At 43.3% G+C, this 27,982-nt stretch overlaps 2 protein-coding genes across 3 annotated transcripts; one reads left to right on the top strand and one right to left on the bottom strand.

The window, feature by feature from the left end:
• Positions 1–250: 250 nt before the first annotated feature.
• LOC110535959 (carnitine O-acetyltransferase) lies at positions 251–13,988 on the top strand. Its single transcript, XM_021621379.2, has 14 exons — positions 251–419; positions 6,934–7,212; positions 7,407–7,525; positions 8,422–8,475; positions 8,572–8,737; positions 8,904–9,078; positions 9,297–9,475; positions 9,628–9,728; positions 10,063–10,182; positions 10,274–10,396; positions 12,128–12,263; positions 12,363–12,425; positions 12,523–12,660; positions 12,813–13,988. Exons 1-14 carry the CDS (start codon positions 393–395, stop codon positions 13,026–13,028), a joined length of 1,896 nt encoding a protein of 631 aa, XP_021477054.2. The 5' UTR covers positions 251–392; the 3' UTR covers positions 13,029–13,988.
• adamts13 (ADAM metallopeptidase with thrombospondin type 1 motif, 13) lies at positions 13,734–27,862 on the bottom strand. 2 transcript variants are annotated; one of them, XM_036935790.1, is made up of 31 exons: positions 27,610–27,861; positions 27,196–27,262; positions 25,099–25,367; positions 24,808–24,973; positions 24,574–24,710; positions 24,357–24,440; positions 24,104–24,228; positions 23,830–23,976; positions 23,503–23,637; positions 23,184–23,334; positions 22,924–23,028; positions 22,646–22,803; positions 22,435–22,498; positions 18,958–19,084; positions 18,683–18,831; positions 18,452–18,572; positions 18,266–18,346; positions 17,992–18,173; positions 17,652–17,808; positions 17,401–17,530; positions 17,130–17,309; positions 16,800–16,998; positions 16,586–16,694; positions 16,379–16,508; positions 16,125–16,304; positions 15,658–15,862; positions 15,201–15,567; positions 14,943–15,086; positions 14,676–14,855; positions 14,349–14,530; positions 13,734–14,202 (listed from the first exon to the last, which is right to left on the bottom strand). In XM_036935790.1, exons 1-31 carry the CDS (start codon positions 27,688–27,690, stop codon positions 14,047–14,049), a joined length of 4,668 nt encoding a protein of 1,555 aa, XP_036791685.1. In that variant the 5' UTR covers positions 27,691–27,861; the 3' UTR covers positions 13,734–14,046. The 2 variants fall into 2 exon arrangements, with proteins under 2 accessions (XP_036791685.1, XP_036791687.1); XM_036935792.1 differs by having other exon boundaries at positions 14,061–14,202; positions 14,290–14,530; positions 27,610–27,862.
• Between the last annotated feature and the right edge of the window lie 120 nt (positions 27,863–27,982).

Genomic DNA, 27,982 nt, shown 5'->3' on the forward strand with positions numbered 1-27,982 from the left:
AATTCGGCCTTTTGTAAACCAAGTTAATTTTGTTTAAATATGTCTTACATCATTTCTGTGGCACGCCATCATACTTAATGATGTCCCTCCACAAAACAAGGTAGTATAATTTTGGTAACTAAATAATACATGTTATTTAAAAAGTATTCAACTGCATGAATGTATGTATCAAGACAGTATGATTGAATATGGGCAACAGTGTATCCAGCTGTAGACATAGGCTATATAGTTTTCCATCATGTCCGGAGGGGGGCGTAGAAATGTCCGACATTACTAAGTAACTTCTCAACTGGTAAAACTTTAGGTGTGGGCTATGTCCTTGACATGACAGCTCGAGGTGTTTCTTTACACAAACAACAACGAAAGCCTCGCGGGGTCATTTTTATGCAATTATGTTGCGTCTTCTTTTGAGAGTCGTGGTGAGTCAAACGTTTTTATAATTCATAAATGCGCAGTTGTGCACCCATAACTGAGAGCAGCGCGTTCACTATTACTGCTGTAAATGTATGTGTTTGTGTGTGTGTGGGGGTTGCATACTGTAACCTATTTACCCCATATATTAGGCTACAACATGGATACCGTTTCAAAGTTCATGTCTATATCAGATCAATACTGGTAACAATTAATTGAGGGACAGTGGGTTAAACTATTATGCAATATTTTAATATAGACTACAGCTTGCTTTTTATTTGTGTTTGCAGTGGTGGATAAAGTACTGTCATGCCTTGAGTAAAAGTAAAGATACTTCAGTCATTTTCTATTAAGGTAAAAGTGAGTCACCCAGTATTAAATAAAAGTCTAAAAGTGTCTGGTTTTAAATGTAGTTAAGTACAGTGGTGGAAAGTTGTCATACTTGAGTTGTCATACTTGAGTAAAAGTAAATGCCATGAATCAAATTCCTTATAATAAGCAAACCAGTTGCACGATTTTCTTTCTTTTTTTATTTATTTTATTTACTGACAGCCAGGGGCACACTAAACACGCAGACATAATTTACAAATGTAGTACTTGTGTTTAGTGAGTCTGCCAGATCAGAGGCAGTAGCGATGACAACGGGTTATATACATAGGCTAAGTACTCAATTGGACCATATTGCTGACCTGCCTGAGTATTCGAAATGTAAACGTAAATGAGTACTTCTGTGTGTCAGGGAAAATGTATGTGATTAAAGAATTAATATTTTCTTTAGGAAATGTAGTGGAGTAAAAAAATTCTAAAATGTTGACTCAATTGCAACCCACAGTTGTGTCAAGTTGGCTAGATGTCCCTTGGGTGGTGGGCCATTCTTGATACACACGGAAAACTGTTGAGGGTGAAAAACCCAGCAGCGTTGCAGTTCTTGACACACTCAAACTGGTGCGCCTGGACCTACTACCATACCCCCATTCAAAGGCACTTAAATATTTTGACTTGTCCATTCACCCTCTAAATGGCACACATACACAATCCATGTCTCAATTGACTCAAGGCTTAAAAATCCTTCTTTAATAACCTGTCTCCTCACCTTTATCTACACTGATTTGAAGTCATTTAAACAGGTGACCTCAATAAGGGATCATAACTTTCACCTGGTCATTTTTGTACGCTCAGTATATATTCTAACCTGAAGAAGCTGTCAGGAAACTTGACAGCCAAGCACAGTACAAACAAATAGTGTAACAACATACTAAACTTGACAGAGTTGCTTTGGTCTCAAGTTTCTTAGTCATAAAATGTGCTCCTACATTGCTCTAACAATCTATTGTTTGCTTTGGTTTTTGGATTCAGACAGAATTATACTGATCACACGTGTTTAAATTGAAACTAACGTAAATGCATGTTAATCACTTTGTGTAACCTTAAAATTGTGTCTGTTTTATTATGTTCTGGTTTCCGTTGCAATGGCCCAGACCCTTTGGGCTCTATTTTCAGCTGGCGTTAAGCCAGCGCAATTGCATTTGCCAGACGGCATCCCAAGCCGCGTCCTAAGAGCATGCACAGGCCAGCTGACTGGAGTGTTTACGGACATAATCAATCTTTCACTATCCCAGTCTGTTGTCCCCACTTGCTTCAAAATGTCCACCATTATTCCTGTACCCAAGAAAGCGAAGGTAACTGAACTAAATGACTATCGCCCCGTAGCAATCACTTCTGTTATCATGAAGTGCTTTGAGAGGCTAGTTAAGAACCATATCACCTCCAACTTACCCGACACCCTAGACCCACTACAATTTGCATACGGCTCCAACAGATCCTCTGACGACACAATTGCCATTGCACTAGAATTTTTGTTTATTGTGTGCTTGTTTATTGATAGGAACTTGAAACATAAGCATCTCGCTGCACCCGCCATAACACCTGCTAAATGTGTACGCAACCAATAAGATTTTATTTGATTAAAAATGTTGATCCGTTTAAGCTCTTCTATTTTCAAACCCTAGCGCCAGGATTTGTAATTTGTCAGTCTTATGTGAGCTTGCTCGCTCTGAGGTGGGAGGGGTGGCAATATCGGAGTTGTGCCCTTAAAAACGTGCGCCAAAGTGCCAATTTCAGTATGCACTGGTGGGGATATTTAAAACCAACCAAAAGCTGGCCTTAGCGGTAACCCAGTTGGCTGTGGCATGGATTTTGACATCGGAAGCGTAGCCTATCCAGCCATGACACACAGTACCCATATGCACATGGAATTAGAGATGCACTACATGACCATAAATATGTGCACACCTGCTCTTTGAACATCTCATTTCAAAATCATGGGCATTAATATGGATTTGGTCCTCCCCCCTTTGCTGCTATAACAGCCTACACTCTTCCGGGAAGGCTTTTCACTAGATGTTACAACATTGCTGCTGGGACTTGCTTCCATTCAGCCACAAGCGCATTAGTGAGATCGGGCACTAATGTTGGGCGATAAGACCTGGCTCACAGTCGGCGTTACAATTCATCCCAAAAGTATTCGATGGGGTTGAGATCAGGGCTCCGTGCAGACCAGTCAAGTTCTTCCACACCAATCTCTACAAATCATTTCTGTATGGACCTCGCTTTGTGCATGGGGGCATTGTCATGCTGAAGCAGGTAAAGGCCTTCCCCAAACTGTTTCCACAAAGTTGGTTGCACAGAATCATCTAGAATGTCATTGTATGCTGTAGCATTAATATTTCCCTTCACTGGAACTAAGGGTCCTAGCCCAAACCATGAAAAACAGCCCCAGACCATTATTCCTCCTCCACCCAACTTTACAGTTGGTACAATGCATTGGTGCAGGTAGCATTCTCCTGTCATCCGCCAAACTCAGATTAGTCCGCGGGACTTCCAGATGGTGAAGTGTGATTCGTCACTCCAGAGAACTTGTATCCACTGCTCCAGAGTCCACCATTCCATCACTGCGCATGGTGATCTTAGGCTTGTGTGCAGCTTCTCTGCAATGGAAATCAATTTCATGAAGCTCCCGACGAACAGGTCTTGTACGGATGTTGCTTCCAGAAGGTGTTTATAACTCGGTAGTGAGTGTTGTAACAGAAGACAGACGATTTTCAGCACTCGGCGGTCTCGTTCTGTGAGCTTGTGTGGCCTACCACTTCGTGGCTGAGCAGTTGTTGCTCCTAGACGTTTCCACTTCACAATAACAGCACTTACAGTTGACCGGGGTAGCATTAGCAAGGCAAACATTTTACGAACTGACTTGTTGGAAAGGTATGTTGAAAGTCACTGAGCTCTTCAGTATGGCCATTCTACTGCCAATGTTGATCTATGGAGATTTCATGGCTGTGTGCACTAACTGTCAGCAATGGGAGTGGCTGAAATAGCCAAATCCACTATTTTGAAGGGGTGTCCACATGCACTATATACAAGTATGTGTTTTTTGTGCCCGTCAACCTTGTATTAAAAACAAAGCATAGCCTCCTCTCCTCTTATTGAAGGCAGTTTGTTTGTCATGCCCAATGCATTTGCCAAGTAGCCAAGAATATTGATAAAGGGTTTGGCCTGTGAGGCCGCTTTGAAATATATCTTATTCACCAAAGCTTCATTAAAAGATCAAGTTTGGCAGCAGCGAACAGTGAAAGGACATCCCGGCTATGATATTATTTTTGCCAGCTCCTGATATTATTTTGGATGTGCGTAAAAGCATCTCCATGTTGGCTATATGCCCATCATTGAATGAGAGATGAGATAATCCAGTGACAGTCCTATTTCGAAACATGTACCTTATTTTTCTGAAACAATTGCTTGTTTTCCTTTTGGTTTGATTAACAAACAAGCCCTTAGTGGGCTACCCTTACCCTACTATTACGAAAGCTACAGCAATGGCTCTGGTGTCTTTCTTATGCTGGTCCTGCGTTAGTCTACAAGTAGCCTATCCATAAAGGGTTTCTACATCGTCTACTCGTGAAGCTTTTGCCGACATGCTTTTGCATTATTCACAATTCACATTGCTGTGTGCGTACTCCATTCGGCTTGTATCCATCCCCATTTCCAAAGAGGGCTTCTTGTCCAGTTACCAAAGATGCGCTCCTCCAAACAGGCCTAGGCTATATCTTGCTTATTTAGAACGTACATCACACATACAGTACAATTTACGGGAACCTTGTCCTTTTTATTTGAGGAGAAGTGCGATTCGTAAAGCCCTATACTCGTTGAAGCCAATTACAACAATGTTGACTGTCAGCACTCTAAACATACTGTGCAAACCAAGCTTATAATAACCATTTATGTGTTGTAGGCCTGTTGTTTGTTTTTTGGCTATGTCACTTTTTGCCACTGGGGGACTGTAATACATAAATTGATGGGCCAGAACCATAGACTTGGATAGACATAGCATCTCTGTATCTGTATTATTAAGATGGTGTTGGTGAGAGCATGGGCAGCACCATTGAGGCCATCATCTTGAGATAGTCAATGTTCTTCTTCTCAAGTAAAAATCATTGTCTGATCCCTTCTGATGACACGGTTGTCACGACTCCAACCGGGTCATTAGGTCATGCCAACCAGGTCATCAGAAAGGATCAGTCAAGGAAGTTCGGAAGTCCCACCCAGTTGACTAAACGGCAAAAGTCCTGAATGGAGCTTTTGGCTACTACAGGACTCCCTACAACTTTATGGCCAGGACATAAATAATAAATCAATCGATTTAAATAATAAGCGCCTAGACTGGTACAAGAAATATGGTGGAAGGAAACTCTCTTGCCCATGGTTACACCAATCCAAAGCTTTGTTCTAACATCTACTTAATTAAAAATCAAGTACCTTCACCTTTATATGACAGAAAGAGAGAGGGAAAAAACAACAAATTAAGTCATGGCCCATTTGATATGTTACATTTATGTAATATTAAACATGTATCAGTGACTAACCCCTTTAAAAAGGGTTCATAAAAACAGCTGCAACAACAGCAAAAAACATAAGCAAAACAATATTTCTTCACAAATCTATCAGTTCACAGACAGCCAGCCAGCTTGTGTGTGTGTGTTTCTCTTCAACCAAACAACATTTTCTGGCTTATCTTCAAGAAGACTGCATTCCAGAGAGGTGGTCATTTGGTTTCTCGAGCCTGATGACAGTTGTCCACAGACAGAGAATATTCTCTCCACAAACACTTAGGATGCAGTGGCAGAAACCAGGTCCAGTGCCACATGGCACAGTTTGCCTGGCAGAATTTGAGAGGTGACTCTGTAAACATGCCCCCCTTTACGTTTTCCAGGTATTTCCGCAGCTTACATGGGACACTTAATGCCCTGCCAGGTTGACCCTCCGGCTGGACAGTGACCTCAGACACAATCTTCGATGCAAGGAAGCTATATTTCTGAAGAGCACAGTGGTCGAGATTCTTGCTGGAATAATCATGCTGGCATCTTCCTGGGGTCCTGCTCCACGGCTGTACTCACACATTTTCTGAAGTACAAAAGATTCTGCTTCCCTAATCAGGGGCTCCATCTCTGTCGAGCGAAGTGCCAGAGACACACTTGGGTCCATCAGGCAATCTGCCGCAGGGGTTGGATCAAAGTTGGCTGTTAGTGGATTCAATATGCATGCGAAGCGCTCACACAGTGACTTCAGGAGGACCTGTGCCAACTGTTTTGCAACAGTAGTTGACAGCAAGTGTGCCTCAAGGTTGAGAAGGCACACCACCACATCAGACAGCGACTGGCTGTCAGTTTGAAGTTGGTCAGTGTGGATTGAGAACGGCTCCAGCAACTTCACAAGCTGCTCTAGCTTGGCCCAGTCACTGGTCAGCAAGTTGGTCGATGTGGATCGCGAATGGCTCCAGTAACTTCACAAGCTGCTCTAGCTTGGCCCAGTCACGCTCCATGCTCGCCCTCGGATTTCTTCCATGATAGCTAGTGATAGTAATGCACAAGCAAGGCCTATTTGAAACATTGGCATCTACTGGCAGCATTTATCCACCAGATTCAGAAGCTTGAAAACCCCATAAGAAAATAAGCTTAAAAACCCAATTACATTTCTGTGCAAAGTAAAAAAGGTATGATAGTTTTTATTTCAGTTCGTTTTGCAGTCAAATATAAGTTTTAGCTTTTCAAATGATTTAATTTAACATTTTTATTTAAGTTTACTAAATTGTTTTTCCAATGTAACCTTGGAGCAAAAACAGGATTTTTTTATTTTTTTCTCCTGTTGCTGTCACAACCCCGGACCTATAGCACTACCCACAGCGCTTAGATGTATCACTGCATTAGAGGGCTCTATTTTAACAAACCTAGATTATGTATCATGGTGTTGACAGTTGCTGGCCAGTAGGCCTACCAATCAGCTCTGTGGTGTTCACCCAACATTGCGGATATATTTTACATGCTAATGGAAATATCAACTTAATATTTCAGAAACTTAAATTAAATATCAACCTAGATACTATACAGTATGTGTGGTATTTCAGTGTCATATTGATTGCAAAACAAATTCTTTATTATAAATGCAATGACACAGAAAACATTTTTTCAGTTAAGGCCGGGCTTGGTGAAGCCATGTCGCCTGGTCAAGCCGATGTCAGTGACCATCCTCCCAGAGAGGTCCTCGCATCACCAGGACAATTTGCCAAAGCTGCCCGTGCCTCCACTAAGGCAAACATTTGAGCGCTACCTGTTGATGCTGGAGCCCCTGCTCAGTGAGGAGGAGATGGATCACACACGCAAGCTAGTCAAGGAGTTCCTCATTCCTGAGGGAGTGGGAGACAGGCTGCAGAGGAGCCTGGAGCGCAGAGCTAGCAACAAAGAAAACTGGGTAGGTACTGCCATAGAACAGAACTGCTCACATAGAGCAGAGATGGGTACTTATTAGGGCAGAGCACTGGGTTGATCTTGGGTTGATTGGCAGGAACAGATACCTGTATTACATCCTTTATGCACCTACAATATACAGTATGTCATGTTGATGGTCTATAGCATTATCATGGCTGTTTGTGGATGTTTATGCAGCTGACAGAGTGGTGGATGCAGTCAGCCTATCTGGATTCCCGGATGCCTGTGGCAGTCTATTCCAGCCCCGGGGTGGTCCTGCCCCGCATGACCTTCCAAGATCGCCAAGGACAAATGAGGTGAGCAACAAGGAACCATGCGTGTCTGAGACCATTGTACCAGCCCTTGCTACGAGATTATACAGTAGATGCCCACCCTCCCCCAGCACTAAAACATTTTAGGTCTGTCTATACCGATCAGTGAAAAGGACATTTTATAGGCTTACTGCTTAGTAGAAAAGTTAGTAGAAAGTGATTGACTTCAGTGTTGTAATCCGCCATAGCTCTGTTGAACTTGAGAATAAGCTTGAGTTTCAGATGACCTTTAGACAGACTCCCCTTTCATGCTGGCTATTTTAAGCACATTGGCTGCTCATAGAATTGCTCAGCTTTTTTGGACCGCGGAGACACACGTACGCAATCAACATTGCGGACAGTGCCAAACACATGCAATAGAAGATGACACTAGAGCAGACTACCATGCTCATATGAAAAGTAAATTATTCAACAATATACTGTACTGTAATGTACACCATCTTATCCGCTAGACTAGAGTGACAGACAGCTCAATAAATGCAGAAATATAGTATCAAAATAGACAGATATCATGGTTCTGAGTTGGACATGCTAAGCAAGTCTGGTTGGAGATATGAGGACATGGAAAACAATACTGCACTAAAGTGTATTGGAGTTGATTATGTGAATGGAACATGAGATGCTGGAGGGGTAAAAGGCTGAATCTCAGTTGGATGAGGAAATACCATATATCATACTTAATTACTCAATAGGGTGGCAGGTAGCCTAGTGGTTAAGAGCATTGGGCCAGTAAGCGAAAAGTTGCTGGTTTGAATGCCTGAGCCGACTAGTTGACAAATCTGACAATGTGCCCTTGAGCAAGGCATGCAACCCTAATTGCTCCTGTAAATCACTCTGGATAAGCGTGTCTACTAAAATGTAAATCAATGTTTTCTGCTCAGGTTTGCTTCTAAATTGATTTCAGGAGTTTTGGACTTCAAACAAATGATTGACAAGTGAGTAATATTGATATAGAAAATATTTTCTATAACTTAATGATAAACATCTAATATATATTTGTCAGACCAGTTTACTCTAACTCTGTGTCACAGTGAGACGCTACCTATTGAGTATTTGGGTGGGAAGCCTCTGTGTATGGACCAGTACTACCAGATCCTGTCCTCCTGTCGTATCCCTGGACCAAAGAGAGACACTGTGGTCAACCATGCTATCGGGAAAGTGGCCCCTACTCACATCACTGTGGTCCATAACTTCCAGGTACACTAGGGTGTGCTATTGCTTTGCTTTTCTCTCTTTGATGCTGCTTTATGTTGCTACAACACAAGAGAGGAAATCAATAACATTGTTGCATTGTTAGTTTATTGTCTCTAACCCACTTAACCAGAACCTGAAATGCTGATTGACCTTCTCCCTCTGTCCTTAGTTCTTTGTCCTGGATGTGTATAACAGCGATGGCTCCCCACTGACGGTGGATCAGATTTACATGCAAATGGAGAAAATCTGGAACTCATCCCTGCAGAGCAACAAGGAGCCTATCGGCATCCTGACTTCCCAGCACCGCAACACCTGGGGCAAAGCCTACAACAACCTCATTAAAGGTGAGGCCAGGGAGAGCCTTGAATGCTAGAGAAGGGTCTTTGGAGCGCATGGAGTGACCCACCAAATAAACAAAACCCTAGTCATAACCCAGTCTTGAGCCATAACGTAAGAGTGACTGGATGCATCCTATCACTTTGCACACACTGTTTTAGACATATTGGTCGATGATTTCCTCGAGGTCCTTGTAGGTCGCTCATTGTATCGTTTTCTTCCTTAGACAAGACAAATAAGGAGTCTGTCCGTGCTATCCAGAAGAGCATATTCACAGTGTGTCTAGACGCCCCCATGCCACAGATGTCTGAGCAGCGCTACCAGAGCCGCGTCGCTGCCCAGATGCTGCATGGTGGAGGGAGTCGCTGGAACAGTGGCAACCGCTGGTTTGATAAGACATTACAAGTGAGCTCTTGAGACTGAAGCTGTAGAACAAAGGTTGCATCCTCCCTGATATATGTATATATTTTTATTCAAAGAGTCTCTTGCATTATTCTACTGTATTCATAAATGTATTTTAAATCTTATTATTGTAACGTGTATTATTTAATCCCCAGTTTATTGTGGGTGAAGATGGTACCTGTGGTCTGGTGTATGAGCATGCCCCAGCTGAAGGACCACCCATTGTGTTCCTGGTGGACTATTTGGTTGAGTACATGTAAGGCATAACAAAATATGTTTATTTCATTCATTGATTAATGGTACACAGCACTGCCAAGGTCATTGTGTACTACAGATAAAAGGTCGGCGCTGGTTGCTATGGTTGCAATGGCTATTTTTCCAACCAGAGCAGGTGCATTATGCCTGAGTGTAGCAAGCACTTTGAAGATTCACTATTTGTCAAGTTTAGATAGTGACTGATCCATTTGAAAAAGATTTTTACAACCATTTGAAGCCCACTGATCATGGCCAAGCTGGAATCATGACCCTGGCCTGCTACTGAATGTGCCTCTGCCTCTCTTGAAGTATAATGCTTTGTGTTGTTTAAACAGGGGGAGGATGGAGGTAGTACGCTCTCCCATGATCCCTCTGCCCATGCCTCCCAAACTGCGTTTCAATATCACACCTGAGGTCAAGAAGGATATTGAGTCGGCCAAACAGAATATGAACATGCAAGTAGAGTCTGTTTGTGTTCCTAGCAGTTTCCATTCAAACATATCTTTGAAGTGTTTCTCACTCTTTGGCTACTCTTTCATTCACCAGAATGTCACACGACCTGGATGTGAACGTGGTCAACTTTGCTGACTATGGGAGAAATGTTCCAAAGGCTCACAACATGAGTCCAGATGCCTTTATACAAATGGCTCTACAGCTTGCCTACTTCAGGTGGGGTTCATGAACAAAACAGTCAACATCTGAAACAGCAGTTGGGTTACAGTGCCTTGCGAAAGTATTCGGCCCCCTTGAACTTTGCGACCTTTTGCCACATTTCAGGCTTCAAACATAAAGATATAAAACTGTATTTTTTTTGTGAAGAATCAACAACAAGTGGGACACAATCATGAAGTGGAAGGACATTTATTGGATATTTCAAACTTTTTTAACAAATCAAAAACTGAAAAATTGGGCGTGAAAAATTATTCAGCCCCTTTACTTTCAGTGCAGCAAACTCTCGCCAGAAGTTCAGTGAGGATCTCTGAATGATCCAATGTTGACCTAAATGACTAATGATGATAAATACAATCCACCTGTGTGTAATCAAGTCTCCGTATAAATGCACCTGCACTGTGATAGTCTCAGAGGTCCGTCAAAAGCGCAGAGAGCATCATGAAGAACAAGGAACACACCAGGCAGGTCCGAGATACTGTTGTGAAGAAGTTTAAAGCCGGATTTGGATACAAAAAGATTTCCCAAGCTTTAAACATCCCAAGGAGCACTGTGCAAGCGATAATATTGAAATGGAAGGAGTATCAGACCACTGCAAATCTACCAAGACCTGGCCGTCCCTCTAAACTTTCAGCTCATACAAGGAGAAGACTGATCAGAGATGCAGCCAAGAGGCCCATGATCACTCTGGATGAACTGCAGAGATCTACAGCTGAGGTGGGAGACTCTGTCCATAGGACAACAATCAGTCGTATATTGCACAAATCTGGCCTTTATGGAAGAGTGGCAAGAAGAAAGCCATTTCTTAAAGATATCCATAAAAAGTGTATTTTAAAGTTTGCCACAAGCCACCTGGGAGACACACCAAACATGTGGAAGAAGGTGCTCTGGTCAGATGAAACCAAAATTGAACTTTTTGGCAACAATGCAAAACGTTATGTTTGGCGTAAAAGCAACACAGCTGAACACACCATCCCCACTGGCAAACATGGTGGTGGCAGCATCATGGTTTGGGCCTGCTTTTCTTCAGCAGGGACAGGGAAGATGGTTAAAATTGATGGGAAGATGGATGGAGCCAAATACAGGACCATTCTGGAAGAAAACCTGATGGAGTCTGCAAAAGACCTGAGACTGGGACGGAGATTTGTCTTCCAACAAGACAATGATCCAAAACATAAAGCAAAATCTACAATGGAATGGTTCAAAAATAAACATATCCAGGTGTTAGAATGGCCAAGTCAAAGTCCAGACCTGAATCCAATCGAGAATCTGTGGAAAGAACTGAAAACTGCTGTTCACAAATGCTCTCCATCCAACCTCACTGAGCTCGAGCTGTTTTGCAAGGAGGAATGGGAAAAAATGTCAGTCTCTCGATGTGCAAAACTGATAGAGACATACCCCAAGCGATTTACAGCTGTAATCGCAGCAAAAGGTGGCGCTACAAAGTATTAACTTAAGGGGGCTGAATAATTTTGCACGCCCAATTTTTCAGTTTTTGATTTGTTAAAAAAGTTAGAAATATCCAATAAATGTCGTTCCACTTCATGATTGTGTCCCACTTGTTGTTGATTCTTCACAAAAAAATACAGTTTTATATCTTTATGTTTGAAGCCTGAAATGTGGCAAAAGGTCGCAAAGTTCAAGGGGGCCGAATACTTTCGCAAGGCACTGTACCTTAACCTATCACTTTGAGACATATTGATGAGACATATTGATCTTTCAATGTTTCAGAATGTATAAGATGTGCTGTTCCACCTATGAGAGTGCGTCCCTGCGTATGTTTGCACTTGGGCGAACAGACACAATCCGCTCCTGCTCCAATGAGTCTCTCAAATTTGTCCAGGCAATGGAGGACCTAGCTAAACCGGTAGGTCAACTCTGAAACCTGAACATTGACACTAAATAAACAATCAACCCTGACTGTCACTCTACTGTAATGATGTCTGTTTATCCCATATGTTGACAGAACACAGAGAAGGTTTCTCTATTGGACAAGGCATGCCAAGCCCACGTAGAATACACACGCATGGTGAGGACTTGATGGAAAGGGACATTTACTGTATTAATCCATGCTTGTCCCCACTCACTGCAATGTATATTTATTTTGTGTATGTCAAAATGAGCAGGCAATTCATGGCCAGGCCATAGACAGACATCTCCTTGGCCTGAAGTTGCAGGCGATTGAAGAACTGACGTCCATGCCAGAGATATTCATGGACACAGCCTATGCTGTGGCTGAGCATCCCAATCTCTCCACCAGCCAGGTATGAAGGCTGTTTATGTGAGGTATTTAGCATCCCAAAATACAACATATAACAGGACAAATTGTAGACAGTGGTTTGGTAATGATTTGTTTATTAGGTTTGGCCCACATTTGTACAGCTAAAGGTAATGTTTCACTGTCTCTCTTCTCCAGGCTGGTGCCAAGACAGACTGTGTGATGTGCTTCGGTCCACTGGTGCCAGATGGCTACGGAGTGTGTTACAACCCCATGGCAGACCACATCAACATTGCCATTACAGCCTTCAACAGCTGTGAAGAGACACATGCTGCCAACTTTGGCCGGGCTATGAAGAAGGCTCTGAGAGACATGAGGTCTCTGCTGGAGGAGACAGCTAAGGCCAAGCAATGAGTCCCCACAGGGGACATGGCTCCTCTTTATGGCTGTGTGGAACTGAACCTGTGCTGGAGGTAGTGGGGGAAACTGAAGCCACCCGGGTATATCTAGTGCTGTAACATGGAGAGAGGAGAAGCACTTTGCAATGCATTAGGTGGGCCTTGGGAAGATTTTGGGCCCTTCAGGTAGACGTGATGTGAGTGTTGGAGGGAAAATCCTGTAGGAGAGACAGTCTTGTAATAAGCAAAATAATATCAAGACTGTAAAGCGAGTATGACTGATGGAAAGTTATACATTTCATGTTGACTGAAATGGGTGTATCCTTTTCCAAATAGAAAGCGCCATATGTCAAAGAAAGATCCACACCAGATCATGGCAGAGACTCTATTTCAGGTGTACTATCTTAATTTGACCAGTTTCTCACAGCAGGACAATAATCCTGCAGCAACAGTAAACGTGAATTATTATGTGCGTTATTTAATGGACATTTTTTGTAGGGGTTGATAAATGATTTTGTTAGGATAAATCAAGTCTGACATTTTTAAAGTGGAAATTGAAAACTTTAGAAAGCTGTGCAGGAAAATCTTCTGCGACAACAGAGTGATCGAATTAAGAGATTACATCTGTCTGTTTTAAGTTATATTTAAAAGTCATACAGTATGTTGGCGCTGTCTTAACATTTATTTTTGTGGGATTCTATAGATGTGTTTATTCAGTTTGTTGACTTACATATTTGTTATTTCATATATATAAAATAAGTTCAAACAGTTCTAAGTTATTTAAGTTCTGAAAATGTGTGCCATACTATACCAAATGTGCCATAATAATGAGTTGCTGAGTGGTTTTGCTGTGATTTACTTTGGTAAATGTTTTCTATACAAAAAAAACAAACAAACAAAGACGGACTGCTGTCATTTATTTTAATGTTACAAAATTCTGACAATACTGATTAAACTAAGGACAAATTGTTCTCCAGTAACAGCCTAAATTCCTGTCTCGTTAAATACTGTATAATAGAAATGCGAGCCACGGATCAAGGCTCCACGAATGAGTATTCAGCTCGGAAGCTCCCATTGCTATGCAGGTACTCGCCATGAAACTCTATCTCTGCCATGTTTCCAGCTGATCGCCATTCAAAAAGCTGTTGGCCCTTGAACACGTTGGTCTTCAAGACGTCTACATCTCGTATCTAATGGAGATGGTATTAGAGGCATAATGTTATCTACAATGGCATACATGTCAACATTCAAGATTCATGGTTTAATGTATACTTAACTAGTTTGCATTGATGAATATACTGAAAAGCAAGAGAGAACAGTCTCCCTCCTCCCTGACCATAATGAAGGTGGACTGGGCTGCTGTGCTGTTGACCACAGGGCCCATGCTCAGAGCCCGGATCCTAATCTTCACTGAGGGAGGGGCGTTGATGAGGACTCGACAGGTGTGACTGCCCAACTCTGAGGTCATCGCTGGATTCTCAATGACCCCGCTGGGAGCAAACAGCTGGACATCACAGTCTGTAGGAGCAACAGTAAGAAGCATGTTGGTTATGTATTAAATTGACCAAATAATATGTCCTTCTAAAAATCTATTGTTCCAGCTCTGTAACAACATGCCACTCTGCCTTCTGTTCCAGCCAATACAGTAGCAGCTCAGTGTTACCCTGGTGGTGACTCTTCTTGTTGTTCTTCTGACTGCTGTAAGTCAGCAGCACTCCGTTTCCGGGGGACAAGAGATGCTGGCGCACCAGCAGGACGTTGGTCCTGGAGGTCAGTTCAGTGTCCTCAAGCTGGTCACACTTTCTGACCAGTACCAGCCTGTCATAGAACGCCACATACTCCCCTAAGCGCACACACACACACAGGGTTATTGTTGTCCATTTCGGTTGCCATAGATAGACCTTACAAAGAGTATTATAGCATTTCTCACTTTTCTTGCAGCTTAGGGAGCTGGACTCTACTTTCATGTGGATGACCTCATCCAGGGGCCGGCCTATTGACAGGATGCAGCGACCTGTCTCATGTCTCAAGTCCACTGTGCCTGACTCCTCCAGCAGAAGCTGCCCACACAGACCTAGATAGCGACACACAGTAGATAACTATTACATTAGCTGATGGAGCTCTCTCAATGCTTGGTCTATGCCTTTTCTGATGAGTGCTAAAAAAGCAGAGAGTTCTGCCACCTTACTGGTTTTAGGTGTCACAGTGGGCATGGCTGTGGTGGTCTGTGGGGTGGTCGGTTCTGTTGCAGTCGGGGGTGTCTGGGTCAGGCTGAGAGTAGGAGACAGGAGTGGCTCCTCATCCATGGAAGTGACTTCCATGCCCTGGGGACTGGGTAACTGGTCCCTGGTCTCTAGTGAGGGGGTGTTGGTGGTGTGTGTGTGGGTGAGGGCACTAGTCTTCTCTAAGACCCTGCAGTCGTCCATCTGGCAGCCCCGGATGGTGATGGGCTTGGGCATGTGCATGCAGAGCAGTGGGCTGAGGGGCTCAGGCTTAGTGGGTCCCATGCAGGACACTGCTCTAGACTGGATCCCATACCCACACGGCACTGAACACTGAGAGACAACAGAAATGTTTGTCAACAGTACATCTACATAATTTATAAATCACTCATGTATGAAAACACCACTGGCCACTATACCTACCTGGTTCCAGTCTTTCACGTCCCATCTGAAGGTGCACACCTGCACCAGACAGGGTACCGTGGTAGCAGGTTTAACGGCTGCATGGCATCTCTCCTCAGACACCTCACTGTCCTCCCCATGGATATACTCAACACAGGAGACATGCCTCCTGGCTAACCCCAGATCACAAGACGTAGTACAGGCCCCCGTCCTCAGCACTCTCCACCTGGACAGTATTACCTAAGTTCAAGTTTATTTACACCCAGCAATACATACAGAAATCTCTATATGGCACTGTCTGTTGAAACTCACATAGCATTCAAGACAAACTGAAATCCATGGGTGGTGAATTCCACATTTAGATTATCTTTTTTACCCTGGTCTTCCAGCCAGTGTTCAGTGTCTGTGTTTACCGTTTACCTGTCTGGGCAGGTGTTGGAGATGCATGGTTTACCTGGCCAGGCAGCTGTTGGAATTGCATGGTTTACCTGGCTGGACAGCTGTTGGAGTTGCATGTGACCACTGCTATGGGTTTGGTCATGTTACTGCACTCTGTATTGTTCACAACCACCTCCTCATCTCCCTCTGTCTCCTGGGAGCAGTATAGCACCCTATGGGCCACGCCTCCTCCACACGACACACTGCACACTCCCTGCTTGTAGCGCCACCTGCATGGGAAACACACTGCTGTTACCCTGCTATGACAGAGCTGTCATTCTTGTACTTGAAATGATCAACTCACATGGGAGGGCAAGGGGAAGGGTTGCAGGACTCTGTGTGAGGCTCTGGTTTGCTGGAGGCATCACAGTAGACCTCAGGCACCGCTAGCCTGGTCTGGTGGTCCAGACATGAAAACCACACCTGCAGGGTACCTACACATGTATAAGGCTTGTGTTGATCAAGGTACCACACTTTGTAAAAATGGAAGAGATTACCTGGTCTAACTTACCATTTCCGCAGGTCTTTGAGCATTGGCCTATCACAGGGCTCCAAACATACACTGTTAGGTACCTGGAGCGGTACCTTAAACCAGGGGATTTGTTAAGTATAGGTTGATCCTGGTAAAGACAAATGAACGAATGTCAAAGTTCCACCTTCTCCAGTATGATGTCTTAGAATTCAGTGTGCACATTTATGAGATGTATTATAGATCTCTGCTGTACCTGTCCCTTAGACTCCCAGCCAATAGGGCAGACATCGATCACACAAGACACTAAGACAGGTGGTTTGAAGAGCCCTGAACACAAGCTATGGTCCACCTCAACATCATGACCACCTTCGGACCGCACACATGTCACAACGCGTTTGGCCGCTCCGGGCCCACACACCGCTGAACACTCCCCGGCTTCTGACGCATTCCACCTGTCACACACAGCCCCCACCCCCCCAGAATTCTATATCAACACTGTACTGGGCCATTAACCTACATGGTGCAACTTGGACCTTGTTTGCTTCATGTACATGTTGTATTTGATTATAAAAAATATGTATACCTTGCAGGGCAGGGTTGAAAGTTGCATGTATCCACTGATTGTGTGGCTGAGTGTTGTGGACATTCAGAAACGGCCACCTGTAGGACATCTGCTCCTTGCCTTTGAACACATCTCACAGGGCGCACTTTCTCTCCACCACCACACAAGGCACTGCAGGGCCCAAACTCCCCCATCTCCCAGCTGGAGAACACAACACAGGACATTGATCAATCAGTTTGATGAAAGTCCAAGCGTTCTAGGTGTGACAATGTGCAGTGAATGTAGAGTGGACCTGGGGGGACAGGCTGGGAGGTGACAGGTTGTCTGCTGAAGCAGGAGAAGGGGAGCTGAATTACAGTAGACCTCCTCCAGATGCTCCTTGGTGTCTTCATCCATACAGACATACATAGATTTCTGTATGCCTACAAGAAAAAGAGAGAACAGTGGATCTATAAGAACAGTGACATTTGGAAAGCCCTAAAGTACACCCACAACAAACAAACTAAATATATTTATCCAATAATAATTCAAAGTGATTCTTACCAGATCCACAGGTGACAGAGCAGGATGTTGTGACAACAGTCCACTTGCCCCTGGGTATCTCTTTTATAAAAGCATTATTACTCATGGGAGTATAAAAGTGGTAGGTGATGTTTGGACTGGTTTGTTCTCCATATTCTTTTCCATATTTCCGATAGACCTGTAGGAGCCATAAACAAATGTCATATACCTTTCTATTTTGAGGAGTCAGTAAAGTTCTATATGTGTGTGTACATAGTGAATGGAGATACTGTTCCTCTTCTATATGTGTCTCTCACAGTTATCCCCTCTGATATTTGGAGTGTCTGTTGCCATGTCTGGGAATATGTCTCTCCCTGCTGACCTGAACGTGTGTCTCCTCTGTAACAGTTCCAGGCAGCAGCAGCTCCTCCATGAGAGGCAGGAGGTCAGGGGTCAGGTACAGACGATAAACCAGACGACCGTCCTCCAGAGGAGAGGGGTGAGTGATGTTTAACGCAATACTGCCACTCCCAGACACAACATACTGATTCCCAATCAACACCGCTATGGGTAAAAACACCAGACACCTTGCTTATTGTCCTTTATATGATTTGGGGTTTCTTTTCAAACCACCCAAGGTCACCCCAGATACTCACCCAGGTGAGTGAAGACGGGTGCCCTGTTGACAATGTGAACCTGAGTGGCGTTTACTGGCAGGGTCAGGAATGTGACGTACTCTGAGAATCAATTAAGCAGGGAAAATCTAGTTTAATTACTGGAATGAGATGGAGGTAGAAATGATCACTCTCCAGACTGAAGAATGGGGATATTTGAGCTGTTACCTCTGGCCTGACCACCACTGTAAGACTGAGAGGTGAGACTGCAAGAGGAGCCATCCCCTCCACATACCCCACACACATCCTCCACCTTCCCAGACTTCAACACTCCATCACAGCCAAACAGCTAGTGGAATAAATTATTTCCTGTTAGCTTATGAGGACATGTCAGGTCTAATAATTTCTCAAAGCGTCTCTAGAACTCTCTAAGGTGGAGAAACCGAAGCAGGCCTTTACCTGGCACGTCCCTCCTAGACAAGCTGTCGTGGCACCAAGGGGAGCTGGACTGTCTGGTTCACAACGAGTCCCATCCACAAACTGAGACCCACGGCTCACAATGAAGTTCTCTCCCTTACACTGGCACATGTACCTGCACTGTTCATCCCCTGGTCATGGGGGTAAATCAGAGGAATACAGTGGAGGGAGTCAGTAATGTAGTAGTTTGTCCTTTGTTTATTGCCCTCCATCCCAATGACCCAACCATTCCCCATTGACAAGATGTCTTGGCCCACCTGTGACAAAGCCTACAGCAGGGATCCAGGTGTAGAGGGAGGCCGTGTTGGGGGACAGGTACAGGGGCTGTAGATCTGTCTGGGCGCACTGCTCTGCCATGAAGGCCAGCTGGGTCCTTTCACACTGCTACTCAGACAGCATAGTGTGAGGGGAAGAATGCCTGAACATTGCTTGTGTTCACACCCTATGTTTCAGTTAACATCCTTTTGACGACCAATTGAACTTTCGATCATAATAATCTTTTGAAGAGAAGCAACATTTCTATTTCCAATTCAACTTCCCTCATTCCACTCGAAGCATGTGTATGGAGTTATTTCAGTGCTAACAGAAATTGTATTTGAATTACATCATTTAGGATATAGATTTTTTTTTATGTCATATTTTTTAATCGGTAATGCACTAATTTGATCATATTATTCATAATTTGAATAGAATATTGCATTCAGTTTTAATTTCATATTTATATATTCATCTTCAATAGGGTAGATATTGCATTCATTGTCTGTGTATCAAGTTTCCAAACTTTTATTTAAAGTTGATCAAAGTTTCATATATTCAACTTCTCGGATGCATTCAGATTCAGTTTTCAAATTCAGATCTCTAAATTCAAATTCAAAACCTGAGAGAGCCTCCTGGCAAGCCAGGAAAGGTAGAGGAGAAAATACATAATCAAATGCTCTCTGTGGTAAACAGAACTGCCACGCAGAAAAAATATCAGCCCATGGAGAGAAGCACGAGATTCAATTTTACTCAACTTTCTAGAGCAGTTGTCACCAACCGGTCAATCGCGATCGACTGGTCAATCTCCAAGTCGATCGCCAAACATTTCTGTAAAAAAATATTTTTATTTTTATTTTTTATTCATCTCGGGCTGTTGGCGGTAGGTGCACCTGATTCAGCTGCCTTGTGTGCTGTGTAGATGAATTGTTGCCTTTTTTAACCATTTCATGTGTCTGGGTGTCAACCTTCCCGGTTGGCCGGAGAGCAAATCAAGTGCACTTAGGTCTAACGCTGGCCAAACGGATGGCTCAGATTACCGTGTCCGCAGTAACAGGCATAAAAGAAAGCTACAGCAAAGTTGATACTGTGAGATTTCAAAGCGTTTAAAAGCTGCTGTTTTTATGAGTGAGTGTTTATGTTCTTATTCTTCGAACACACCGACAGCGTCATTACATTTTAGTACACCAGAATTACATTCATTTCCAACGAAACACTGCATTTGCCTTGCAGCATTGCGTTGCAGAGGCAGTTGCAGTGCGTACGGTGTGGTGCATACGTTGGATTTATCGTAGACGGCTTGACGGAAATGGGAGCAGAAGGTGAATGTTGAACTTTTGTTGCATACATATTCAGCTGGTGCTGCATACTATTTTGTGCAATGACGCTGTCAGTGTGTTTGAAGCGTTACGCTTCGATCACACCGGCAGCGTCATTGACCACTGTTCTAGAGTTTTCCCTGTTAACATTATCAACGTTTCCCTTTACTGTGGCAATTGTGATCGAATCAACGCAATATTATTCACTTTCAATGCAACATACCGAAACAAAATGAACTATGCAAGAGATTTTGTTGAAGGCAGAATGCATTGGCGTAGGACTCAGCCCATACTCTACACAGATTGGTGCGGCATAACCAATCAGAGCTGCAGTAGGCCTATATGCAAATAGACCATTGCCATATATGGATCTGTTCCATTTATTTTGAACTGGACTGTGTTTACAGCATGAGCGGTCGTGAGTAGATGCGTTTGTTTTGAGATTAAAGCGAGAGCTGCATGTAGCCACGCGTGTACATTTTGTTCATATCCTTTGCTTTAGGGAGTTATTAGCTCAGCTATAGATAATTTGTAGTCAGCAATAGGGGAGTGATTACTTCCTACAAGAGCACAAAACATGTACATTTCTAGACATCTTTGAAAAGCAAGTCAGGTAAAGAGCTTTTTTTTGTCTTAAAGGGGCAGTGTTGTATTTTGAGACAGGCTTGAATAAGCTAATTAGTCAATGGGTAGAGGGTAGCATAATTTGTCTGATTCTCTATAATGGTATGGGAATATTATTTTGTAAAGTAGTTTCTTGCATCAGAAAAGGACAAGTGGATAAACAGGTTAATGTCAAGCCCTGCATGTTTTTTTTCAAAAGTATCATGGAATGTAGGCCTGCATTGAACACCACACATTGGCTGTTACTGTAGGCTGAATGATAGAACAGCTATTTCCATGTTAAAATGAGTAGCATTTTTCTCCATCATTTTGATCAAATAGTCACAGTAGCCTACTTGACCACTGTTAAAACTGTAACTTAAAGCAGGTACTGCCTCAGTGTTCACAGTAAAAGCAATCTGGAAGTTGTACAGAATTTTCACAACGTTCAAGTTTGCACTCAGCAGACCTGAAATTTGCTTAGTGACAATATTTTTTAGAGGGAACATTGGAAGGGAGTGTCACAAAAACCACAGTTCGGTCCCGATAAGAATATAGTGGAATAGCCCTGTTATAGCCCTTCTAAGGATAGCCTTTCCACTCCTTATTTAATCTAACTCTGACTGGGTTCCAACCAGGTCTCCTGTATGTCACGAGACTGTGTTAGCCCACTTAGCTAAAGCCCATAGGAATGAGTTCAGGAACCTAACTCAAGTCTCCAGCAAGCTTTGTCATCAAAAGAGCGTGGTTCATCGAACCATCTTGGTTACATTTTACCCCCCTTTGACCTCATACTTAGAGATCACGGCACCAATATAACTAACTGGTTTCGAAATCAGGCCTACTGCACAACAAAAACACTTTCTGTGGAAAAAAGAAGCAGGCAGATCTGTGCACCCCATTTAATGAGAGTGCAACAAAGGTGGTTTGGTGATCCATGAATATGATGAGCAACCTTGCCTGAGACATGAAGACGTGTTAGTTTGACTGATGGGGTTCTAACCCAGGTCTCCTGTGCGCCAAATTCATAGGATTAAAATACATTCAACCATCAGTTTACCACAGAGAGTGTTTGATTATATCTGTGCTCCTTTACCTTTCCTGGCTGGCAAAGTACCAGGACAAGTTTTGAATCTGAATTTTAACATGTGAATGTTAGTTTGTAAACTTGATACACAGAAAATGAATGCAATATCTACCATATTGAAACGGAATATATACATTTTGAATTTTAATATTCATTGTTTTTGAATATTAAATAGAAATGTAATTGAAAAACTGTATGCTATATACTACATTCAATTCATGAATTACAAGTTCAATTTATGAATTCAATGAATCAATTTGTGCATTACAAATAAAACAATATTACGTTCAAATTCAATATCCTAATACTAATTAAAAAAATACAATTTTTTGCACTGAAATCGCTCCATACATGTGCATACATACACTTACAGTACGCACGGCACAGAATAAATGGTGCAACAATTTACCTTGTAAAAATGACCTGCGGGAGGCCCACTGTAAACATAAACATGACCTGTGGAGTTTTACCTGCTGGTGACAAAGTTCCGCCTCTGTATCCCTGCCCTTGCAATCATTCCCACCAAATGCAGGTCTGGAAATGAAAACATTATTTAAATGAAAATTATGAAGACATCCATCAAGAATAATATACTGTTTCGCTAATCTCATTTGCCAGAAATGTACCACTTGCACTTGAGAGGAGTCATGAGAATTAGCGTTGACTTTTGTTTCTTGTTACCGTGGGTTATTGCATTGCCTGGTCCGGGAAGTGACGCCCCCGCCACATATCCGTGAGCATGGGGAGAACTGGGACCAGCTGGACCAGGACCCGTGCACCACCACAGAGGAAGAGGAGCTGAGTTGGTCTGGGGACACACAGCGGCCCTTCAGGCACCACTAGAGGACATGCAGGGTTAGAGGTCAGGGCTGCTTTCATTTCACAACCCAAATGTTGCATACTTTGACCAAACATAGTCATAATGATGGAATGTGACTAGTGATAACATAAGGCTGTACCTGGTTGGGTGCACACTCTGTCCCATCCAACAGAGGCACCAGCAGACGTTTACATGAGCTGTTGTCATCAGGTTTGATGTGGCAGGAGAGAACACGGCACACAGGCTGACAGGAGGAAAGAATTAACACTGGGAAAGCCTTACCCAGACAGAGCTATAGATACTGTCAACATACTGTATAACCAGTCTTATTACTACAGTATAACCATGATAGTATATTCTCAGAAGTGGCTGCCATTAATGTCATAATGTGTCCCTTACCAGGTCAGTGTTGGTGAAGGAGCAGGCCCTGGCGGTGCTACCAAACGCTATCCGGCACTGGTCGTCCACACCATAGTAAAGGCCTGGCTTCCAGTCTTGCAGAGAGCCAACCAGGACAGGCAAGTCTTTCACACAGTCAGCCTTGCCTTCACTAGAATAGCAATACAAACACATATCTTACTCTCATCACCAGCCTTCTACAATACTCACTGTGTTGTGTACAGTACCACTGACCATTATTACATTTCTGCAGAGTAATCTACTTATGATGAACAGTTCATTATTAAGAATCCATGTGAGAAACAGCTGGCATGCTTACCTGAAGAATGTGTACAGCTGCTGTCTGCTGCACTGGGACCAGGTGAGATCCACACTGTTGTAGCCTCCATCAGAGGCCATCATAAAGCCACTGCTGCTGCATGTGTTACCAATCCCATCATGGTTTATACCAAAGCTGGGGGAAAGAAGTGAAGATTACTAACTGTAGCTCATCCCATGCTATTGACAATGTCTTACCTGTGGCCTATCTCATGCCACTATGTCTTACCTGTGGCCTAAGCTTTTGATAGTTGCTTAAATAAAATAATCTGTTTTTTAATGGTTTTTAATGGTGAGCGAGCATTGTGCCTTTTCCTTTTCAAATTACCTGTGGCCTATCTCATGAGCGATGGTGATGCCCAGATCAAAGCCTGTGTCCTCTGTGATTACACAACTCCATTGGCTAGAACATGCCCCGCCTAGCTGGGTCACGCCCCTCACCTGCTTGTTCCCATTGGGCAGCTCCAGATCAAATCTGGTTGAGGACAAACAAATTACAGTAAAGTAAAACCACAAGATTTACAATTATATAAATGTTCTAACTTCAGACAGACTACAATTCAATTTGAAAAAATAGCACAGGATAAAGTACAATGACCTACCTTGTGATGTATAACACAAGGTCAGCATGCAGGGGGTCAGTGTCATTAGAGGGGATGACCCTTCTGGCCCACTCACACACACTCGTCAGAGACGAGGAGATGTTGGTGGAGATGTTAATCTCTGGCTGAAAGTGAGAACATAGCACTCAGAGAGGGAAGCATTATTCTGGCTCCTCAGCCAGGCCTCCATGGCAGACTGGCCCACCCAGGTGTGTGTGTGGTGTGCGGTGGACAGACATTGTCAGACACTGACCTCTGGTTCTGAGAGGATGATCATGCGGACCAGATGCACTCTCATGTTGGCTCCCAGTGTCATGTCCCTCAGCAGCTCTGAGGCCTGTGGGAAGATAGCAGGACACACCAACACTGGATGACCACTTTCAATAATCATTCAGATGCCTGACACAAACAATAACAAACAGACAAAGACAGGCAGGTAGGCAAACAGGCAGGCAGACAGACAAACTCACAATGTTGAGGTTGGTAAGTATGTATCTCTCTGTGTCCTGCCTGTGGACAAGCTGCACGTCAGGCGCCACCACCACTAGCAGCTCCAGGTGGGTCACCTCAGGCATTATGGCTGACCTTCGGCGACGCAGCCTCTTCACTGTCAGGATGAAGACAAAAAGAGCCGTATGCTAATAGAATGTGCGAGGATGAAGTATGAAACATTAAATACAATGCTATAATGCTTGAACACTGACTGTGAGAGTGTCTGGGGGGGCCTCTGGCAGTAAATGGCTGGTGGAACACCAGATGAGGTGTTCCTGGACTGGAACAGTTTCTGACTTCAGTCAGATGAATGTGTTTTTGAAGCACTGGCTGAATGTATAGTCTCTCCTTCTCTTTACCTGCAACAACCAGGCCTTGCTGTTGGAAATGGAGAAATATTTGCAATCCAAATTAATTTAAGAGAATTATGAATGAATAACAGAATAACAGTATAAATAAATGAGTAAACTGTAGAATTGTTTGTGTTAACTTGGAAAACGTACCATTTTCCTGGCACAGATGGTGAGAAATCCTTTAGTTGAAGGGGGATGTAGAACTTTGGCCTGCTGACAACACATGGCATGACTTTTCCTTCTGGTGTTGAGAGTGGTGTTCCGCGCTGTCTCTAATCTGGACTGACAGGAGAAGGACTGCTTCCTCTCTCCGAGCCCCAGCACAAAGCGCTTCCCTTCGGTCTCGAAGGAGCATCGCCAGGGGCCAGTGTGCAGCTCCGTAGAGGCACAGTCTGTCCAGATGAGCTGAAACTCCGGCACTGGGGTGAGAAAGGTTACAATACTGTACAGTGGGAAGAAAAAGTATGAACCCTTTAGAATTATCTGGATTTCTACATAAATTGGTCATAAAATGTTATCTGATTATTATCTAAGTAAGTAAGTCCCAACAAAAGACAAACACAGTCTGCTTAAACTAATAACACAAACAATCATAGTTGTTCATGTCTTTATTGAACACACCGTGTAAACATTCACAGTGCAGGTTGGAAAAAGTACGTGATCCCTTGGATTTAATAACAGGTTGACCCTCCTTTGGCAGCAATAACCTCAACCAAATGTTTTCTGTAGTTGCGGATCAGACCTGCACAAAAGTCAGGAGGAATTTTTTTGACCATTCCTCTTTACAAAACTGTTTAATTTCCACAATATTCTTGGGATGTCTGGTGTGAACCACTCTTGAGTTCATGCCACAGCATATCAATCGGGTTGCGGTTAGGACTGACTGGGCCACTCCAGAAGGCGTATTTTCTTCTGTCTTTTGGGTTGTTGTCCTGTTGCATCACCTAACTTCTGTTGAGCTTTAATTGGCAGACAAATAGCCTAACATTCTCCTGCTAAATGTCTTGATGAACTTGGGAATTCATTTTTCCGTCGATGATAGCAAGCTGTCCAGGCCCTGAGGCAGCAAAGCAGCCCCAAACCATGATGCTCCCTCCACCATAGTTTATAGTTGGGAGGAGGTTTTGATGTTGGTGTGTTGTGTGTTCCTTCCAAACAACACAACTTTAGTTTTATCTGTCCACAGAATGTTTTGCCAGTAGCTCTGTGGAACATCCAGGTGCTCTTTTGTGAACTTCAGATGTGCAGCAATGTTTTTTTGGGATAGCAGTGTCTTCTTCCATGGTGTCCTCCCATGAACACCATTCTTGTTTAGTGTTTTACGTATTGTAGACTCGTCAACAGAGATGTTAGCATCTCCAGAGATTTCTGTAAGTCTTTAGCTGACACTCTAGGATTCCTCTTAACCTCATTGAGCATTCTGCGCTGTGCTCTTGCAGTCATCTTTGCAGGACAGCCACTCCTAGTGAGAGTAGCAACAGTGCTGAAATTTCTCCATTTATAGACAATTTGTCTTACCGTGGACTGACTTTTAGAGATACTTTTGTAACCCTTTCCAGCTTTATGCAGGGCAACAATTCTTATTGTCTTCTGAGATCTCTTTTGTTCGAGGCATGGTCAGCATAAAGCAATGCTTCTTGTGAATAGGAAACTCAAATTTTGTGAGTGTTTTTTTATGGGGCAGGGCAGCTCTAATCAAAAATCTCCAATCTCGTAGTGGTTAGAGTGTTGGGCTAGTAACCGAAAGGTTGCAAGTTCAAATCCCCGAGCTGACAAGGTACAAATCTGTTGTTCTGCCCCTAAACAGGCAGTCAACCCACTGTTCCTAGGCCGTCATTGAAAATAAGAATTTGTTCTTAACTGACTTGCCTAGTTAAATAAAAGTAAATAGAAATGTATTGGACTCCAGGTTAGCTGACTCCAATTAGCTTTTGGAGAAGTCATTAGCCTAGCGGTTCACATGCTTTTTCCAACCTACACTGTGAATGTTTAAATTATGTATTTAATATAGACAAGAAAAATACAATAATTTGTGTGTTATTAGTTTAAGCACACTGTGTTTGTCTATTGTTGTGACTTAGATGAAGATCAGATAAAAAAAATTATGTCAAATTTATGCAGAAATCCAGGGAATTCCAAAGGGTTCACAGGCTTTTTCTTGCCACTGTATGTGAATGATTGTATCCACCATAATGATTCAGTAGCTCACTGTAACCCTATGGAAACTGTGTCATTATTCAGTCATACCTGAAGTAGCAGAGTCAGTACCAAAATAAAACACCATGTCCTTTTGATCCAGGGAGTGCAGAAATAGCTGGAGAGGGGATACACATTAAATGTTGGGGTCATTTTGTGAGCAGCAACATGAGGATTAGATTCACTAATCCATTCCTGGTTTGTATGCAGTGTGACAGATTACAGCAGGCCTATGTCCACGAGGAGCACAATCAACTGAACAACAATAATATCTCTACAGAACCCCTGAAAAATGTAACTTTTAAGTGTATCATACAACTGAGATCCTGTGAAACCTGTGATCTGCCTCTCTTTAGGTAGAGATTTCCGCAGGACGATAAACAGCGCAAGTTGTGGAGGTCAATGTACTTTGCAGATGTCACAAACAGAAGAATCACCAACCACATCCGTGTGTTTTCCACTTACCTCCTCCAGTGGAGATCTCATTAGTATTGCTGTGGAGCCTGGCAGCACTGACAGCAGACAGAGCAGCGCCAAGGCTGCCATGTTTCCCCTCTCCTCTCCCTGTGGGACCACACCACACACTACCTGGCCTTGCTATATATCTATCAGAGTAAGAGGACCAAGATCTTCCTTCCAGCCCAGTCTGATAAGACCCAGCCAAATGGGGAAGTGGCAAACAAGTTTACTAAAACATCAGGGGCAGTAGTTGATAAGTGACAGACTTCATTTGTTGATTTTCACTGTGGGAGTAGGTGAAAAGAGCAATGCCAGCTGATTGGCTGGTTGGTGAACACTGTTGTTTATTCTATTGGTCACTGGATGTCACTGGCGGGTG

The sequence above is a fragment of the Oncorhynchus mykiss genome, chromosome 11, assembly GCF_013265735.2.
Source record: "Oncorhynchus mykiss isolate Arlee chromosome 11, USDA_OmykA_1.1, whole genome shotgun sequence".
Taxonomy (NCBI): domain Eukaryota; kingdom Metazoa; phylum Chordata; class Actinopteri; order Salmoniformes; family Salmonidae; genus Oncorhynchus; species Oncorhynchus mykiss.